General features: G+C 38.1%; 2 protein-coding genes across 4 annotated transcripts; one reads left to right on the top strand and one right to left on the bottom strand.

Moving 5' to 3' along the window:
• Nucleotides 1–365: 365 nt before the first annotated feature.
• On the bottom strand, nt 366–4,167 carry mettl23 (methyltransferase 23, arginine). 3 transcript variants are annotated; one of them, XM_042504576.2, is made up of 5 exons: nt 3,907–4,167; nt 1,938–2,042; nt 1,627–1,864; nt 1,459–1,543; nt 366–765 (listed from the first exon to the last, which is right to left on the bottom strand). In XM_042504576.2, exons 1-5 carry the CDS (start codon nt 4,006–4,008, stop codon nt 594–596), a joined length of 702 nt encoding a protein of 233 aa, XP_042360510.1. In that variant the 5' UTR covers nt 4,009–4,167; the 3' UTR covers nt 366–593. The 3 variants fall into 3 exon arrangements, with proteins under 3 accessions (XP_042360510.1, XP_042360511.2, XP_087947334.1); XM_042504577.2 differs by lacking the exon at nt 3,907–4,167 and adding an exon at nt 3,050–3,349; XM_088091208.1 differs by lacking the exon at nt 3,907–4,167 and adding an exon at nt 3,036–3,348.
• Nucleotides 4,168–4,334: 167 nt separating this feature from the next.
• jmjd6 (jumonji domain containing 6, arginine demethylase and lysine hydroxylase) lies at nt 4,335–19,767 on the top strand. Its single transcript, XM_042504549.2, has 6 exons — nt 4,335–4,740; nt 6,382–6,770; nt 8,582–8,868; nt 12,559–12,694; nt 13,248–13,386; nt 15,747–19,767. The coding sequence occupies exons 1-6, from the start codon at nt 4,612–4,614 to the stop codon at nt 15,876–15,878; spliced, it is 1,212 nt and encodes a 403-aa protein (XP_042360483.1). The 5' UTR covers nt 4,335–4,611; the 3' UTR covers nt 15,879–19,767.
• Nucleotides 19,768–20,719: the final 952 nt, after the last annotated feature.

Below are 20,719 nucleotides of genomic sequence, written 5' to 3'. Positions count from 1 at the left end.
AATAATGTTACAATTTTCGAAAAGCTTGGGGAAATGCCCAGAAATAGATTTAATTACATATTTAAAACAGTGTTACATAAATCTATTTTCAGGTTATTTACTTGTTTGTTTTTGTTGTTTGACTTTGTTGTTTGTGTCTTTTTAGTGCTAAATTTTGAAATGTTTTTTTTTCTTGAGTTAATCATGTCCTTCTTTCCATGTTTTTATTAAGGAATCAAGCCAATGTAAGGCTCGGGTTTCAAAGAGTTAATGTTACAGATACAAATGTGAGCAAAACCTGAACTATTAGTTTTTAAAATAATATTTGGAGCTGCAGGTTTTTATTTCTTAACATTTTCAACTTCAATGAAAAAAACACTTCAATAGATTTTTTTTCAAAAGCCTTTTATTACATGTGTAATATGTGACTTTTCTTCAGAACTACATGCCTACATGTTTATTGTCCTAATGTTGCTCTCAACTTTCTGGCACGGCATTTTCTTTTATTCCTGTATTCAGTCCCAAGAGTTTAACACTGTTGACACAGCTAGTTTATCCTGAGTTCAATGTGAAATAGACTCGACTGGATGATGTGACCAACATCTTGAAAACATTTACAGACTAACATCTTCTGTCTTCAGTGTGATGATCATCATGAGAATGCTTTTGTTTCCTGGAAGTGTCGATCCAGCCAACGCTGCTTTATCTGCATCAAATGTTTCCAGCTGAACGTCGACACAGTTCAGCTTCCATCTGTGGAGCAGCGCCTCGATCGACCAATCAGCACTGGGAGAGGAGGAGGAGGAGGAGGAGTAAGGTTAAAACTGAGGCAGTGATACAAACCACACATTTCAGGGTAAAAAAAAAACTTTAAAAAAATCGATTAAAGGACTAATAATTTTAGCTGTATTTAAACCCTTTGAAAACAGAGAAAATTGATTTGATTTCTATGAAAACAATACAAGGCAAAGGCAAAGTGAAACTTAAGAAAAACAACTAAGAAATTCTTTTTTAAAAGATTAGTTGAAATTACCTGAAAATAAGCAAAAACACAAAAGTAAAAAACAAAAACAAATGAGAAAATGACCCAGGAAAAAAGTGATAAAAATACATTTATACATTTTTATTCTGTACCATACTTTTGAATATATTATTTTAACAAAAAATATTTTTTTCGTAAAATTTATAAAAAGCTAATTGAATAAAAGCAAACCAATTTGCTTTGCAATATGTTTGCTCAGCTGATGTCAGTCCATGTTTTTAAAGGGTTACTAAACACAAGTCATATTTTATAAACTCTTCATATGTTTTGTGTGCAGAAATCGGAATTTGTAAAGTAACTAAAGGTGTCGGATCAAAGAAGTGACATGAAAAGTGGCACAAGAAGAGTCAAGTAACATATAAGTACCTGAAATTTGTACTTAAGTATAGGACTTATTTAAAAAGTATCTGAAAAAGTGTGATATTCTTTTTTGGCACCTTCTCTCCTGGTATGTGGTCCAGAACTGAGCTGTGGGGTTCTTTCTTAGAAGAAAAACAACGGTCAGGAGGACATCTTCAAAATCTGAAACAGGTTTAAAAATGCTCAGTCACTCAGGTTTCAAACATATACTATGAGGCCATATTTATGTGGACACAGGAACCAACCCTGTGGCTCGTAGAAGACGTCTGATCCCAAAATGATGTCCAGTGCCGGAAGCAGAACCAGATCAGGTGAGACTTCCCCCCAGGTGAGACCCAGCACCGCCACAGTAGGGAGGCTGTTGGCTTCACAGCTGCGCCTGCAGTTCTCCAGACACAGAGGAGTCTTTGCACTGTCCGACAGGATCACCTTTGCGCCACACCTGGCAGCCACCACACCTGGAAGACTCACACCTGCACCAAGCTGTGCAGAGACAGACATCAGAAAGTTTATAGCAGTTAAGATCCAAATTGTAAAACGATTTTTTTCTTCTCACCTCCAGCACTGTCTTGTTTCTCAGCTCTGCTCTTTGTGTCCACAGATACTGAGCCAGCACCACAGCACAGGGCCACACATACATCCCATATTGTGGATCCAGAACCTAAGAGTGAGGATCACAGTAAGGGACTGTTCGTTATTATAAAAGGGGAAGGGGTGGTACAAAGAGAGGGTGGGTCAAATTTTTTTAAGCACCAGGGAGGGAACTATGTTTTATTATTTTTGCCTTAGCAGAGGGGGATACAACTTTAAATGGCTGTATTTTGTATTTATTTTAGCTCTGATTTTAAAAAAATGCCTGGTGGAATTAGAGGGAATATTTTCTTTAAAAAGTCACCAAAATTACACCATTTGTCATATCCAGAGACTGTGGAGACAGAAATTATATTTGGATTTTCAAATTCCCTATGATCCTTGGGCACGTCATGTGCAATGGATGCTTCCATCAGAAAAAAAATCTCAACCAAAACTAGTGATAGTGATATCTTTTCTGCATCTCAATTCAAATTTCGCCAAAACAAACAAACAAAAAAAGACGTTTGCACTAACTAACTAGCATGTAAGACAAGAGTGGAAAAACCAAGTCATTTTTTTCAACCCAAGGATTTCATTTTTAACTTTCAAACATCAAAAGGTACGTTTTTAAAAATCTAATAATTAATTTATAGCACAGGGAGAATCATGCATTTTCCAGAAGTAATTTGGGGAGGCTCAAGAACAAATATTTGTTGCATTGAGGAAATTAAGCAAAAAAATGAAGAAAAACAACAGTCACACCACAGCCACACCTCTCCTTTGACAAATAAAGAACAGTCCAATTTGTGGGTGATAACAATACATAACTAGTGTATAGTGTAGAGATAATCTAATTATATTAGTCCAAATCTTATCCATCCATCCATCCATTTTCTTCCGCTTATCCAGGGTTGGGTCGCGGGTACAGCAGCCTAAGTAGGGAAGCCCGGACTTCCCTCTCCCCGGCCACTTTGTCCAGCTCTTCCCGGGAGATCCCGAGGTGTTCCCAGGCCAGCTGAGAGACATAATCTCTCCAGCGTGTCCTGGGTCTTCCCCGGGGCCTCCTACCAGTGGGACGTACCCTGAACACCTCACCTGGGAGCCGTCCTGGAGCTTTACTCCGAGCTCCTCCCGGATGACCGAGCTTCTCGCCCTATCTCTAAGGGAGAGCCCAGCCACCCTACGGAGGAAGCTCATTTCGGCCGCTTGTACCCGCGATCTTGTTCCTTCGGTCTCTACCCAAAGCTCATGACCATAGGTGAGGGTAGGAACGAAGATCGACCAGTAAATCGAGAGCTTTGCCTTTCAGCTCAGTTCCCTCTTCACCACGACAGATCGGTGCAGAGTCCACATTACTGCAGACGCTGCACCGATCCGCCTGTCGATCTCACTCGTGAACAAGACCCCGAGGTACTTAAACTCCTCCACTTGGGGCAGGATCTCATCCCTGATCTGGAGGGGGCACTCCACCCTTTTCAGGTCGAGTCCAAATCTTAGTTAGATAAATACAGTTTTTGGTGGTGGATGTATGCTGAATTAAAGACATGAGTCTAACATATCGAAATGTGCTCGTTGTTGTAGCATGTACAAAGCAATTATACACCCATAGTTCATTTAAATTAGTCACGTGTCAATGGTAAGAGGCATGTCAGTTATCTAAGCTTAAATTTTACACATATTACGACTGTATGTACGCCGAATTGAGGGAATGTTTCCAAAGTATCGTGTAGGAATTATGTTTGTTCTTCTAATTGGTTAATACCATTAATTTACACACTGTTCTTTTAAATTAACATATTTTTCAGGCATTAGCAGCGTGATTCTATGAAAGCACAACACAGCAGCAGGATGGTGGCTGATTTATATTGTAATGTAAAGATACTCTCACACAGCAGTCTATTGAAAGCTGCTTTATCTTAAGTATAATAATATATTTCAAAACTCAAACACACCTCAGGTATGGAAACAGAAAGGGACTCCTGTGTGTTTTCCTTGTCTTCAAACGTGAAAACTTTGTAAGCTATGGTAGGTGTTTCGGCTGCTGTGGGATCCATCGTGCTGGTTAATAGCCCCTTAAGTTACATGACTGCATTGTAATAATTATGTAATGAAAAAAAAAGTTTTGAGCAATTTAATTGAGATTTATATTGATATTAAATCACGCGTAGCCATCGGCAGCCATGCTTACTGTATTTCTATTTCCGCGTCCATCACAACACAAGAAAAACGCTTCAACAGCCAATAAAATCAACGTAAATACCTGGCGGGAAGGCTTTTGCTTCATTTCATCCAATCAAAGCTTTGCTCCTGCGGGCACTGTAGCCAATTAGCGTTCTATTCCTTCAAGAGGGGCGGGCGCTACATTTGTCAATCAGTTGCCTAAGCACGGTGCATGGCAAGCCTTCCTTGTTAGCTTGTTACCAAACAGTGTCGACCGGACAGGCTTAAAAGTGTTTTCACACATGTTTTTATATATTTGAGGACGTGTTTAACACATTGACCGACTTGTAGTTTTGTTGTCTTGTCAAATAAATAAGGTGAGAGTGTCAGAACAGCGCAGCTAGCCGGGTATCAGAGGAGGCTAGTGAATGCGTTTCTGTAGTAGCCCCCGTGTTAGCTCGGTAGCTAGCTAAACAACGGTAACACACGGAGGAGGAATGAACCATAAAAGTAAGAAGAGGATTAAAGAGGCGAAACGGAGCGCCAGACCTGAGCTGAAGGATTCATTAGACTGGATAAAACACGACTATCATGAGACTTTCGACTTGTCACACCGCACCGTGAAGGTAACAGTCAATGTAGCATTTGAAGCTAAGCTAACATGAGCTAGCCGCAACTCGCAGCAGGAGTGCAGCTTGTCACGTAGACACCGAGGCGGTGATACACTGAGTACTGTGACGTGATTAATGTAATTTCAGCCTCTGTCAACTTTTTTTTTTCTACTTTGTTCACACAGTTTATGTTTTAAATGGCTGATTTCCTCTTCATGTTTACATTTATGAATATAGGTTTTGATTTAATATCAAATTACACAACGAAAGAAGCATTCAAGTATATTTAGGAGCTTTTGGGTAAACTATTAAAGGTATAAACAATGTTCCTCGTCACTTCTATATATTTTTTAATTAGAATATTGATATACGTGCATTAAAAGTAGGATTTTACATTAGTAGGTGGTTGGTTTATTGGAATAGTTCATTTTGAACAATTGACAAGTAATTATTTTTAGTTTTTAGTCTGTTAAAACAGTAAAAATGTGAGAAATGTAGAGTCCAACGGATACTGGATTTTTAGTGCCAATACTGATATTAGGAAATAAATAATTCCATCTATCTGTCTATCTACCTATCTATCTAGTCATGAAATGCAATTATCCCTTTAATATGATTATCAAGTAATTGTGAGAAATATATGTATTTCGGAAGGTAATTGTTAGTAATTACTCCAAGCATCTTTTCATGGATTCCGAATCAGAAACATTTAATGATCCCAGTGGAAATTGTTAGAATAGCATAGATAATAGTAGAGTTAGAAATAGTAAGTGTTAACCCTTTGAATCCTGGATCCACTTTTTTAAAATTATTATTATTCGCTGAGTTCAGATGCTGTTCACAAGTTATTGAACCCTTTAAAACCTGAGTGGAATGGTTTGATTGCTTTCTAAAATATAGAGAAAAAAGCCATGTTCATATTGGAAAGAAAACTCCCACAAATTAAATACAATATGTGCATTATTGTTGGATGCATTCAAGAGTGGTGTAATTTAGGTTATTTGAGAATATTGCTGATTTAAATAATTGCACACTGTATTGCAGATTTGTACATAACTACAGAATAAATGTAATTGGTTACATTCCACTACTGATCTTTTACAGCAAGTAAAACCTTTAAATACTAGGATTGTAAAGCTTTCCCATAAGAGCAGATTTGATCTGCATGAAGTCAATACTTGTAGGTAATATTAGCAGGAGTCTACTAAACATTCACAAAAAAAAACTAAATGAAGAGCTGCAGTTATTTAGAGGATGCAACATTCTAAGAAACTCTCATTCTCAGTATAGTGTGTTGAGTTGTAGTCACAGCTGATACAGTATCATGTTGTCCTGCTGCACTCTGTGTGGGCGTGCCCCCAGTTTACGAAAGAGGTGTTGAAAACGAAGTTCATCACAGCATGGACCTGTATTTCTCGAACAAGAATGCTGTCTTTAAATACACACACCTTCTGCTTTGTGTCCTGATATCAGCCCCAGTTAATATTTATTCTTTTCAGAAAGAAATTAATATTTGAAAAACCAGGGAGGTGTTTTAACAACACTTACAGCTGATCTGACAGTACAGCTCCTAATCCAAATAAAGATAGAGGCTGGACATATCTTTGCTCAAAAGTTTGGCATACATAAGGCTAAATTGATATATGCTGTGTACAGGACAACGTTGAGCGAGTGGACACCCTCCACCTCAGCCCTGAGGAGTTCATCCAACGCTTCGAGCGGCCCTACAAGCCCGTCGTCCTGCTGAACGCCCAGGAGAGCTGGCCCGCACAGGAAAAATGGACTCTGGAGCGTCTCAAACGCAAGTACCGCAACCAGAAATTTAAATGTGGGGAGGACAACGATGGATACTCAGTGAAGATGAAGATGAAGTACTACGTGGAGTACCTGGAGAGCACCAGGGACGACAGCCCACTCTACATATTCGACAGCAGCTACGGTGAACACGCCAAACGCCGGAAGCTGCTGGAGGACTACCAGGTGCCCATCTTCTTCAGGGACGACCTGTTCCAGTTTGCAGGAGAGAAGCGCAGACCACCGTACAGGTTTGATCTTTGTTTATTAAACTAAAACGGTCCAGTGCAGGTTGACTGTGTATCAGCAGGTCCACATTATATAGATATGATGATAATAATAATAATAATAAGAAGAAGAACTTATTTTATATAGCACCTATAAAAGAAAAAGAGTTTACAAAATGCTTTTATAAACAAAGCAAAGCAGAAATGTGATACATAGATGACAATACAACAACAGAAAACCAAACAGCCCTACACACAAATGTAGGGCTGTTTCACACAAGTGAAAAGAAATTAGGGTAGAGTTAGGATCAAATACAAACCAGAGGACAAATAATGCAAGATGCAGGACACATAATGTCAATATAAAATAATACAAATAAGTAGACCAAAAACAACAGCAAGAGAAACAATAAAAGCAATAAAACCACGAATAAAAGAAAAAAATAGATAAAACATAAGTTAAAAAGATAGAATAAATACAAAGAATAAGTACATCTGGTGTACAAAATCATCTGAGCATAAATAGCACGTTTTACCATGTAATTTTTTTTAATCAGCATTTGGATTTTAAATACTTAAAAAGGTATAATGAAATAAAAACAAGTATTTGCAATCCCTGCCACCACATAGTCATATGCCATGCCCCCTTTTAGCCTTTTGGCATAAATGCAAAAACACCAACCACACACATTTGACCTCCATGCTAAACTTCAGCCTTATAAGGGCAAAAATTGTAGCCGTCTAAGGGCGGAGGAATTACTGATACATGATAATATTGGTACATGATCATTGTCAGCTGATATTGGTTTTAAAATGAAATATCCTAATCCGCCTGCATGCTGATTTCTACCAATATGACAAACCAATATTTTTTAAATTTATTGGCAATGTGTATAAATGATGATGTTGTATAAAATATCAACCATAGGTTTAAGTAATTTTCTAATTTTGCACAATATTACAAACACTGGGAAGCGTTGTATTTTATGTCTCCATCTGCTGGTGGGCCATCACAATAAAAGCATGTATCATTTGATGTTAATTCAACTACAGCAGAGATTTTATGATCACTAAAATTAGGGGAGGAAAAAGGTGGATAAATCAATATCAGTATTGCTTATTGGCCAAACGAGTTGTTGTGTGCATATTGGATATCGGCAAAAAATCTGGTTTTGTGCATCCCTAATGGAAAATTAATATGTGACGGTCAATGTTGATTGCCACAGGCCACCACAAATATATCAACGTATTGAAACACTTAAATGCATCACAGTGATGCAGCGGTATACAGTGTTATGAAAAGTTACTGTAGTACCATACACAGATGCTGTGTGTGGTACTGAGTAAATGCAACGGACGGAGAACTGCAACTTTATTTTATTTTCAAAAGGGAGACATCTTACATGTAATTATATTTTTTAAAATAGTTTCAAGATTGATTTATAGTAATAAAATGTTTAACCCAAAAAAAAAACACCTGTTTGTTTTCATTCTTAAATTGTTCATTGTAGCTAGTAGCTAATAGTTATTGTACTGTGAACAATATAATATATATAACAATATAAACATAATGTGGTGCTGAAATTAGGCGTGTATTTTGTTTTTGTCATTGTTCCCTGTGTTTTGCTTTCCCTGATAAGTGAAAAAGAAATGAAAAAGTTTCAGTGAATACATTTAGCTTTTTTTATCAGACGGAAATATTATTGATCATATAATCAGACTGAGAGGGACAAAAGAAAAAAAACAGACTTTGCAGCTGTTAACAGAAAAGAAAGGATGTGTCAGTGACACGTGATGTTACAGCTCACCTGTTTTATCCTCTGCTCTGCTCACAGGTGGTTTGTGATGGGCCCGGCCCGCTCTGGCACCGGCATCCATATCGACCCGCTGGGCACCAGCGCCTGGAACGCCTTGGTTCAAGGACACAAGAGGTGGTGTCTGTTCCCCACCAACACACCCCGAGAGCTGATCAAGGTGACCCGAGAGGACGGCGGCAACCAGCAGGACGAGGCTATCACCTGGTTCAATGTGGTTTATCCCCGAACGCAGCAGCCAAACTGGCCTCCAGAGTTTGCACCGCTGGAGATCCTCCAAAGACCCGGGGAGACCGTTTTTGTGCCTGGTCAGTGAAGACACTTCATTTTCTACATTTTATTTACCCTCCATCAAATTTACAAACATCTGTGGATCATCTAAGATCAGATTTTTGCACAAGATATTGTTTACCAAAGTTCTTATTGCTGATTTGGTCTTGAGATATAATAACAACAACAACAATAATGATAATACATTTTGTTTATAGGCGCCTTTCAAAGTGCTCAAGGATGCCTGATAAGACACAGTTAAAAAGACAAGCAGCAATGCATCCATAGATCTTAAAGTCAAATCATCATTAATAAGCAAAAATACATTAATATAATAACAAGACAAAATCATTTCATAAGAAACCAGGTATAAATCAATTTAATGAAATTATCATCAGTGCAGTCAAGATGTGTGTGTCACCGTAAAATCAGACCGAATATGCTAGCTTGAAAAGGTGTGTTTTCAAACATTTGAAGGTGGACAGAGTGTCAATATTATGATTTTCTTGTGGGAGAGAGTTGAAAACACACAAACCAACAATGAGTTGATCGTACTAAGAAGCAGGGATGCCCCCCCCCAAAAAAAATGTATTTTCATTTTGATCTAATATCAAATGATTAACTGGGAGGAAGTGTGCCGCGACACGAGGACCGTGTTTGTGTGTTTGTGTTGCAGTTTTGGCCTCTGTCTCAGAACATTCTGTTTCAGAACTGGTACATCCCTAGTAGGTTGATAGTTTAGATATCATTGTGTATCAACAGAGTGAAACCAGTGTGACCTAAATTCACCCAGTGCTAGAGCTGGATTAAACCCGGGATTTAGACTTTACCTGTCTGCAGATTAACTCACAGACAACAATAATCTGTGTGTGACGTCCTTTAATTGTGTTGTCTATTACCTTCTTGCTTTGTTAAAATAATTTGACCCACATAGTTTTATACAGCTTTTGTCTGGCAAGTTTGGAACTTTTTTGGGGTTCTTTTTTTTTTTTTAATGACAAGCTTTTTTCCACTCTTTTTCTTCCAGTTTGACCAGTTTGGGGTGGAGAAAAGGGGTTTGAGGGCCTGGAGAGCATGATATATCATTTGCATACTAGAGAATGTCACTCTCCTGGAGCCACAGTCCGCTCCTGAGCCTTCAGCATGACCACAAAGCAAATATATGATTCCTGACATTGTTTAAAATCCACTGAAGATATGTAGAGTCATAACCTTTCATAAGATGAAATATGAGTAAATTGTCCCAATTGGCATAGGGACATTTTGAGTAGAAACCTATCTTATCTCTCAGCAAAACAAAATCAAAGAAGTTTTTTCAAATTAGAACTTTTTTGAAGAGATTTGACTTCGTCCTTTTGGCTCTAGGCCCTGAAAGAAATCCAAACGTCAGCTGGCTTGATTGCCATAATTGCACGGTACCGTACAAATGCAGCAACGGCTTGCACTAGTTCACCTGGTACTCGCACACCGCAGGTAAGCCTGTTTATCTGTGCTGATGTTGTTTTTTTTACATAGAGCCTAACATTAGTATGTATTAGCTAATGTTAGCGCTTGTTGCAGTGGAATTCTGCCAGACCAGCATATCATCATTTAAAACAGGCATGTCAAACTGGTCCACAGGGGGGCCGGTGTGGCTGCAGGTTTTTGTGCCAACCAACCAAGAGCACACAGTTTGACCAATCAACTGTCTGAAGACGGAGATCAGTTGATTAAATGAGTCAAGTCTGGTGTGCTGCTACTTGGTTGGAAACAAAACCTGCAGCCACACCGGCCCCCCTGTGGACCGGTTTGACATGCCTGATTTAAAAGCTAACTTTGCAGAAGGCTAAGGAGCAGACTGGACCAGGAATGAGACCTAAAACTAGGAAATAAGTTAGCATTTTAGCACTACTGGTTCCCTCATCTGGAAGTCAGTGCGTAGTTTTGAATCAGTTTTGGTGAGATACCTGAAATAAGGTCTGTGGTTAACACTATCTGAAGAGACTTTCAAGTTTTGTTCTACAATATAAAATACATCAGTAAATACCCCACCTGTAAAATTTGAAGCATTTATGTGTCTAATAAAAGGCGGTCGCTAACAAGTGGCTAAACAGGGTCCCTGACAATTTTTAAAAAGTCTAAAAGGTGCTAAATTAGTCTAAAAATAAGGTTATTTAATTTAATTGGTATTAAAATGTCTTAAATGAATCTTTTCATTGTTTTTTTCTGATGTTGTGTTGTAAAATTTAAAATAATTACGAGTTCTTAAAAGACAAAAAAAACAAATACCCTCTTGCAATTTTACTGGCTCCTTCTTATTTTCCAATATATCTTAATTTCACAGGGTTGGGTACGACGGAGGATTAGGGCCACATTAAGGGAAAAAAAAATAATTATTTACGAGATTAAAGTCATTAGTTACGAGAAAAAACTCATTAACGAGAAAAAAAGTCATTATTAATGAGAAAAAAGTCATTATTTACGAGATTAAACTCATTATTAACGAGAAAAAAGTCATTATTTACAAGATTAAACTCATTATTAACGAGAAAAAAGTCATTATTAACGAGAAAAAACTCATTATTAACGAGAAAAAACTCATTATTAACGAGAAAAAAAGTCATTATTAACGAGAAAAAAGTCATTATTAACGAGAAAAAAGTCATTATTTACGAGATTAAACTCATTACTAACGAGAAAAAAGTCATTATTAACGAGAAAAAAAGTCATTATTAACGAGAAAAAAAGTCATTATTAACGAGAAAAAAGTCATTATTTACGAGATTAAACTCATTATTAACGAGAAAAAAGTCATTATTAACGAGAAAAAAGTCATTATTAACGAGATTAAACTCATTATTAACGAGAAAAAAGTCATTATTTATGAGAATAAAGTCATAATATTCAAACCTGCTGTTTTTGGAGACCATTGTCAAAATGAGGGCTACGGAGGATTTGTTTCTCGAGACACAACGAAACCCCTCTGAATAGCCCGTAGATGCATCCAACGATAACCCTGCAGTTGACCAGTTCAGCCATTTCCCCCTCCAGAAAAGCAGCAACATCCTCCAAGTCCGACTGGTTCTTTCGCCGGAAAAGATGCAATTTCTTGCATATTCTTTTTAAAGTCCTGATACTTATGATAATGTGATGCTGATGTGCCAAAAGATTAAGTATCTCCTTGTTTGTGAAACCTATCCTAAAATACAACTCAACCAAATCCTCCGTAGCCCTCATGTTAACAAGTGTCTCCAAAAGCAGCCGGTTTGAATATTATGACTTTATTCTCATAAATAATGACTTTTTTTCTCGTTAATAATGAGTTTTTTCTCATTAATAATGACTTTTTCTCGTTAATAATGAGTTTAATCTCGTAAATAATGACTTTTTTCTCATTAATAATGACTTTTTTCTCATTAATAATGACTTTTTTCTCGTTAATAATGACTTTTTTCTCGTAACTAATGACTTTAATCTCGTAAATAATTTTTTTTTTTTTCCTTAATGTGGCCCTAATCCTCCGTCGTAGTTGGGGACTCTATTGTTGTATTCTTAAAAAAGTTTTAAATAAGTTTTGTTTCATAGGTATATTAGCAAGTTGTCAATAAACCATAATAACAAGCAGCCACACAACAAAATGTCAACATGTTCGAAAGTGATCATTTAGTTGTGGTTGTAGAGGACAATGGAAGCAAAGCAACAGCGTGTTTTGTTTGTGATGTTAATGGTAACTAGCCGTGTGTCCGCAGGCGGGTGGTGGCACGTGGTCCTCAACCTGGACACGACAATCGCCGTCACTCAGAACTTCGCCAGCACGACCAACTTCCCCATCGTGTGGCACAAAACTGTCCGAGGACGACCCAAACTCTCCAGGAAGTGGTACCGGTAAGGATTCAAAACCGCCCTCACATCAGAATCACACTGAGAAGATAACTGAAGACTAAACAATAAACACCAGCGATTAGACTCATCCCAGGACATCTGCGAGTCACTCAAATGCAGAAGTAATCCCAACTGATATAAGATCAGTTTTAAGGAAGTAAAAGGCCTTAATCTCAGTGATTAAAGATCTGCATTTCTATTATGTAATGACAGTACACTGCTTCTCTAAAGCTTCTTAAACCTTTTTCTTAAATTTCCAGTTTCATTGCATGTGTTCTTATGAATAGTGATTTTGTTTTTTAGTCATGCTTTCTGGAATTTAAAATAGTCCATCATTGTTAGTGAGATAGAAGTCATTCATTTGCATCTTTTGTTTTGTATGGTTTCTCTTTAGCCAAGTCATTAGTGAGACCTCATGTCCACCTCTGATTAACATGTGAGATCTGGTATCTTTGCAAGGTATAACTTTGGAATCTTTCAAAGGTGTCCATGCGCTCAGTAAACCTTTTTTTTAGTTTTGATTATATAAAGTCTCTTTTCTTCCTGGTTGTTTCAGTATCTTGAAGCAGGAGAGGCCGGACTTGGCGGCGCTGGCAGACAAAGTGGACCTCCAGGAGTCGACGGGCATCGCATCAGACAGCTCCAGTGACTCTTCATCATCATCGTCCTCCAGCTCGTCTGACTCCGACTCTGATGTATGTGCTAAATCACACAAATAGAAACACACTGCACTGAGGTATCTGTGTCATTTGTGAGGTGATACGTTTTGAGATTTTTTTGCTTGTGTAAAGACGTACATTACTGAAGCGCCTTTTACTAGCTAAATCTAAGGAAGGAATTCAACGCCACCGCTGCTTGACAACCTCCCGCTCTCTGTAATAAACCAGTTCTGCATAGGAGCATGGATCCTCGTGTCCACCATGTAGACCTGGAAGACGGAACGTGTCCCTCATTTAATTATAGCTGACAGTCATTGTTGAGCAGCAGCAAATCAAAGGATTAAAAGCTGAATCAAAGAGTTAAAAGTTGAAATAAGACGTAGTGACTTCCTTCTGTGTGTGACCCCAGGGTCATAACAGTGACATATAAAGCTCTGCTGACTTTTGACCGAGGGTGGCAAAGTTCTGGGAATGTGCATGGTGGATACTTTCCATTGGAAATAACAGGAATTTATGAGACTAGATGGAAAATAACAGGAATGAAATGTAAATAACAGGCTGTATTTACCATAGAGACACAGCGCAATTAGGTCCCAACCACAGGGACGGGGACCAAATGTATCTCTCTCCACTGACTTTGCATTGCGTGAAAGTGCTTTCTTGTCCCTTTTGTCTGCTAACAAACAACAGAAAAATTCCCAGAATTAAGTTTCTAAAGCTGCCAAACTGAAAAACGGAGACTTTAAAAAAGACTTTTATAAAAAGCTGAGGCTGTGTGCCTTTATTATACTTCAATAAGTTCAATAAGAGATTTGAAGCTACATGATGCCTGGTGTTGATCTTTGTTAGCTTAAACGATCTTACCTGGTGGTTTGATCACATAGTTGTAAATATCAAACTATTTCACTGCTCACCATTCAAGGGGATCATTTCTCCAAGATAAGCAAGGAAAACTGAGACACTGAGATTTTGTCAGTATAACTTTTCCGTCTCTGGTAGACAAAAGGTGCTAAAAGATCTTCTATATCTAATCTGATATTAGCCAGGCCCAGGCATTTTGTTAGCATCTCAGCCCTTGGTTGTATATTGTGAAATTTATAGTTTTTTTTTTTACCTCTGGTGGGCCTGGTTTTGAGAATATGATGGATGCAGATGATATTTATTTCTGTCATAAGCCGACATAATTGCAAATCTTTCCAGTAGAAATTTTAAAAAGTATCAACATTCTAGTTGAGCCGACTTCAGTGTCTAAAATGAACTTTTTAACTCACCAGCCAAGGTCACTGCTAGATGACAAAAAATCCAACAGCCAAGCATATTTTATACTGGCCAAAAATATAAAAATTGTCTTTTTTTGTTTTATATATGATGATGAATGATGCGTTATGTGGACTGCAAACTGAAGAAAGTTCCCTCTGGTAAGCTGTGATGCAGTGTATATATATGTCTAGGGCTTTTGTTGTGAAAGGTTAGAATGGAAGATGTAGAGCTAATGCACTGCTGCTGACAATTTAAGAGGCAACAAAGAGTTCGCCGTCTTCCTTCAAACTACGGGGCCTTTGTGCAAAAGTATTTCATAACCTTCACAACACTGCATGCAGCTCTTGTTAGCAGCAGACCGGCGGCGAGTAGTTGTTTAGCGGATTAGCTGATGTCCTGTAGGGTAAACATTGCTGCAAAACTAGTAGCGCTTACGAAGTTTAAGTTTCGTGGCATGTGTGTGTGTGTGAGACAAAGACAGCACACGAGCAATTTAGGAGCAGCAGAGCAATGCCCCCCGAAATGACAACAAAATGTGGCAGAGACTCCCGGCATAGTTTATCATATAACAGTTTTGGTACAAATATTTACCCACCAGTGTGGCAGATAGCCCTCAGAGATCACACCAAAGGTAAAATTCACTCACATTTGGCAGGTGTTGATTTCAGATGAATTTAAATGAACTGGCTCATTTAACATTGTAACATTTTCAGTAAGCAACAACAGCGACAAAAACCTACTCCATGACACACCCTACCCTCAGTGCAGTGTGGGCTGCACATGTGATGGAAGAATGCACTGTCATGTAAAGGGTTGTAATCTTACTGAAAATTTAGTGCATGGTTACAGTTCAGTTGAAAGGGCATAAACTATATTGTTGCTTTGTTTTGTTTCCCCCCCCAAATAAGTTTGTATTAAAATGTAAGATTTTTATTTTAAAATTTTGCAAAAGATTTTCCAGAATTCTGCCAACTTCTTGCAACCCGCACTGTTAAAATCCCTGCTTATGTAAATCCTCATTGTCAGGATCGCATGTGTCAGTCTGAAGCTGCCAACAGGTTCTTACATGTGACGTAACATAATACGCATGCAGCATGTTGTATCGGTGCGAGTCTGAACACGTTGTCCTCCTGCAGGCTGCATCAGGCTCAGAGGGGGACGCCATGTCCCACCGCAGGAAGAAGAGACGGACCTGCGGGATGACGGCGAACGGAGACACCAGCAGCCAGGACGACTGCGTCAGCAAGGAGAGGAGCTCATCGCGGTGACCTCCGGCCACCTCCGTCCTGCCTCCAGCCGGTGACTCCTTCAATCATGAACACAGAATCAGCTGCTTCCTGTCTAGTTTAGGTAAATGTCTGAAGCCCTCAATGAAACGACTTGTAGATCAAGGAGGAGGATCCGCTGAGGACCTGTCACCACTGTGCTTTCAATCAATATCTGTGTGTGTCTGTGGTGTCTGTAGTGTGCGGACATGGTGGGAAATATGATAATATGAGATTATAGCCAGTCAACAGACTGAGAAGGGTACTGGGGAGTAGGGTGACACTGGGAACTAGTTGTGAGCTTTCAGAGTCTCTGAGCTGCTATCTGTCGGGAGTTTGTAAGAAATGAAGGGATGGGAATATTTCTGAGGGTCGTCTTTAACTGTAAACATGAAATTCAGCCACCAGAAGAGCTGAAGACCAACAGTTTCTGTAGTTTCACACCCCGTATCCCTGCAGCAGCACAAACGGACATGTTTCTGTACTCGTACAGTTGAACTTGGGCCTCTATTTTCACAGGTGCAAACTGGCCATATTCAAATTTCCACTTTTTTTTAACCACACATATCAATTACTGAGACACATTGAGAAAAATATCAACTCACGGTTCTTTGATAATGCACACAGACTTTGAATTTGTTTACATAAGCAACTTAAAACACTAAGAAACCAAAGTGGACACACTCTGATGCCTCTGTGCCAGCGATAGCCTTGGCATTATGTTTCCGGGTTGCCATCCGTATGTCTGTCCCATTCTCATGATTACGATATCTCAAGAGGGAATCTATTCAAGGGAATGTATTCAAATTTGGCACAAGCGTCCACTCACACTCAAAAATGAATAGATTTTAGTGGTCATTGGTCAAGATCAGTGGGAGCTGTATTTTTTGTGGATGAGGTATCTCAAGAATGCGTAGAGGGAGTTTTTTCATATTTGGCACAAATGTCCACATCGACTCAATGATGAACTGATAAGATTTTGGTGGTCATAGGTCACTGTGACGTCATGCGGCTCCTCGTAAATGCGGTATCTCAAGAACATTGTGAGGGAATTGTTTTTTATTGGGCACAAATGTTCAATTGGACTTAATGATGAAATGATTCGAATTTAGTAGTTAAAGGTCACTGTGACGTTACAAAAAATGTTTTTGGCTCAAGAATTCACCTGTATGGTTTGTGTCGGTCTGCTGTGCTGCGGGGGATGAGATGTGTGTGAAGCATCCACATTTTTACAGACATGGATGTAAACTGCAACTGCATACAGCCACAAAACAGTGTTCTAGTTTTATATTTTAGGATATGCACCTTGAGGTTAATAGTTTATCTGCAGGCTGATGATCTCATTTAAATTTTTATCTGCAACACCCTTCAGGCTACCACCATGAAACTAGAGGCCTGAGTCTTCTTTAGGAGTCCTCAGATTGGTGTCCACTCAACGTGAAGACTCCACTAAATGTCATTTCCCCACAAAACTGGTGATTTATCCTTAAACGGCTTGGAGGTCGTGTCCGTTCTTCTAGCTGCCTTTGTGATTTAACGTCATGCTGGAATAGAAAGTGTCACCTCAGTGAGCCAGCCTTAAAGAAATGAAACAGTTATAGGAAACATGCATGTAAAAGCATGGGTTCAGATTTATGCTGTATGAACTGCATGATGACACTGCAGGTTGTGTTGAAGCAATAGCAGCTCGGCCTCCAGTTTGATGTCCTGCCTGCTCTGTGCCAAAATGCAGCAAATGAGAGAAACTGCCCGCAGGCGCAGCAGGCTCATTAAACGCTGAGTCAATGTTGAGTTTGTGCAGTCCTAAAAAAAGACAGTAGAGGGCACTACAGTCACCAGACGCACTGCTGCTGTTTCAGCTCCAGTTAATGTAAGAGGTGGTTTTAGAGTCTGATGAAGAGCTGGTGTGTTTCAGAGTGAGCAGAGTTCATTAGCATTTATTCATCAGTGTGTGCATCTTGTTGAATAACAGCTGTAATTTCAGTAGGTGTCAGAGTAGAAGAAGAGTCAGTGATTCGACTTATTTCTAGCTGATTTGAGGATCAGTAACTAATGGCTGATTTAATGTACATGAGGTAGAACCTGCTCGTTTAACAGTCTAATGTCAACTAATGACTATTTTTATCACTGATTAATCTGCTGAATAGAGCTGAAACATTAATTGGCTGACAAACTATAAGCTCAATGCTGATAAAGTTGCTGAGTCACTTTTGAGGTAAATGTGGGTTAAAAAGGTCAGCCTGCGTTACAAATGTGACTCATTTTTTTGGTTTTCTTCCTCTTCTATGATAATAAATTGAATATTTTGGGGAGGTTGGAACGCTGATGGAACAAAATGAGACATTAGAATAGGAGTTGATTGTTATTGGTTGTTTTTTTCTGGGTTTTTTGTTAATGAGACCGATAACTAACATTTGGAACCAATAAGTATTTAATGTCATTATTTAGAATTTAGAATATAACAAACTTCAACACAAAACTTTGTTTAAATGCCTTTAGCAAATGTTTAATCAAAACTGAAATGTTCAACATCATACACAGTAAATTTCCCAGCAACTTTTTTTAAAATAAAATTTAGAAAATTTAGATTAAAAATTAATAAATAAAACTAGCTCCCTGAGGTTTCACAAAGTAGAGGCCCTCCCATGCTGACAGCTTCTTTACACTTTTTAATTAATTAATTTTATCAGCGATCATTAAAACACTTATACAGATGCAAAATGCCAAATATCTGCCCCGATAATCGGACAAGCCGATAATCGCTCAACCCATAATTTGAAATTGTCATCCTGACCTCTTACTGCTGCCAGTGTAAGACCAGTGGTTTCCAACTAAATGACCAGAACTTCTTGTACTTTTATCGTAGAGGGTACTTTAATGCAGTTACCAGGAGGAACATAGAAAACTCATCTTTAAAAACAAGCAGTTATGATTTGATTTTTAAAAAATCCACGTTTTTATTTTCAGTAGTAAAATAAACACACAAACAGGATTGCAAATAAAACCGTGAGCTCTGATAGCCACAGGAAACACCTGACACCAGCTGCTGGGATTTAGACATGAAAATGAATTATTAAGTGAGAAGAGAAGCTGGAATAAGTTGCTAAATGTCCCGACTCCAAGTGATGTTAATATGATTATCAACTGAAATAGAGCTACTGAGAAAGAAAGGGAAAAGAAGACTTAAGCATAACCCTAACTGGGCGTTAAATAACACCCAGTTTAAAAACTAATAAACAGAGAAATGTGACGAGTGGTGTGGATGAAGAAATATCTGAGCTCACATGACAGAAAAGGTTGTGAAATGTTAGGACAGTCATTAGTTGCAGCCCTCATTATGTTATTTTCTTGAATAATCTTTTAATATAACATCAGAAGTCAGCAAAGAATGTGTCTCCAAATGTCTTGTTTTGTTCAACCAACAATCCAAAACCCCAAATATTCAGTTTGCTGTGATAGAAAACAGAAAATTCTCACTCTTTTGCCCTAAGAAAGGACTTAAAAATATAAAATTGATGATTTTCTGTCGATCCACAACTCTCTCCAAAGCTTTGTTCAGCTTTTCTAAAAACCTGAATCCTTTGAAATGCACTGTAGTGTTCTCCAGATGACAGGACTCGCTGTGTGTGTCGATATAAATCTGTTGCTTTAGACTAAAAGTGCCTATAAATTGTTAGTGTGACTGACTGTCGGGGAGTTTTCTGTGTTTTTATCTGTTCTTAAACTAATTTAAAGCCACTGTGTTGGTCTCTGAGGTCGGTCACATGGTGCCCCCGTCCCCCAAGGTCAAATGTCGATGAAGTGAATCTGAGGAGCTTCTCCACACTTAGACAGTCCCTGATGTGATAAATTTCATTTTTTTGGTCAATAAAATCTTTTCTATGACTCACGGCATTGTCTAATTTAGTGTTTTCATTTTCAACTAGTGTCTTTTTGTCCATAAAATGTCAGATGTTGTTAAATCAAATGTTATGTTATATTCTGTCCAATCAAAAGTCCACAATGACAGAGAAAAAAAAATCCTCACATTTGAGAACAACTGAAATCTGCGAATTTGTGAAATTGCAGTTTTTCTGCAATTTCTGCTCAAAAAATTGCCAATTATGAACCAATAATAACAAATGTTGCGATTGCTTTTCTTTTGTAGACTTATCAATTAATTGACTATTTTTGGAGCATTTCTCCAATATTCTACATTTTAATCTAGTGATGTACAGGACTTTTATGTCAAGGTTGAAAGTACACATCCTAACAGAGATGTCAAAATTTGAAATCCTTTATTTTCATGCCTATATAATGTAAATATCTGAAACCAGCTCTGAGATCTACATCCATATTACAGCAGACATGTTGGGTTATCTAAATATCAGGAGTCCGACACAGTATGGAAGTAGCTGGTAATTTTCTGACAGCTGATGAATGGATTTAGTGAATAATTGTCGATTTGTTTCAGCCGCACTTATACTGTTGGGTGGTTTGATGTAAAACAAAAAATCACATTTTTAAAGCTCTTCATATGTTTTATGTGTAAAAATCTATTCTGCATAGTAAGTATAGAGGCATAGTGCTGCCAAAAAACTCTGGCACATAATTGTACTTTGTATGATATTTGTACAATATTTATTCCTGATGAATTTTAAAAAAAAAGGAAAAAGATAAGTATCAGTGATAATGTGAAAAGTTTCTTGTTATGACAAGATGTCTTTTCACAATTTAACAAGATATTTTCTTTTATGCTAAACTAACATAACGCGTATTAAACTTTGCTTGTCGTTACATGAAATGTTAAGGGTTAAAACATGATAGTTTATAGTTTATTGAGTTTTTTGTCAACGCGATAAGTT

This window comes from Plectropomus leopardus, chromosome 18, assembly GCF_026936395.1.
Source record: "Plectropomus leopardus strain MGB_pleo_1.0 chromosome 18, ASM2693639v1, whole genome shotgun sequence".
NCBI classification, from domain to species: domain Eukaryota; kingdom Metazoa; phylum Chordata; class Actinopteri; order Perciformes; family Serranidae; genus Plectropomus; species Plectropomus leopardus.
This window is presented reverse-complemented; position numbering and strand designations above follow the sequence as displayed.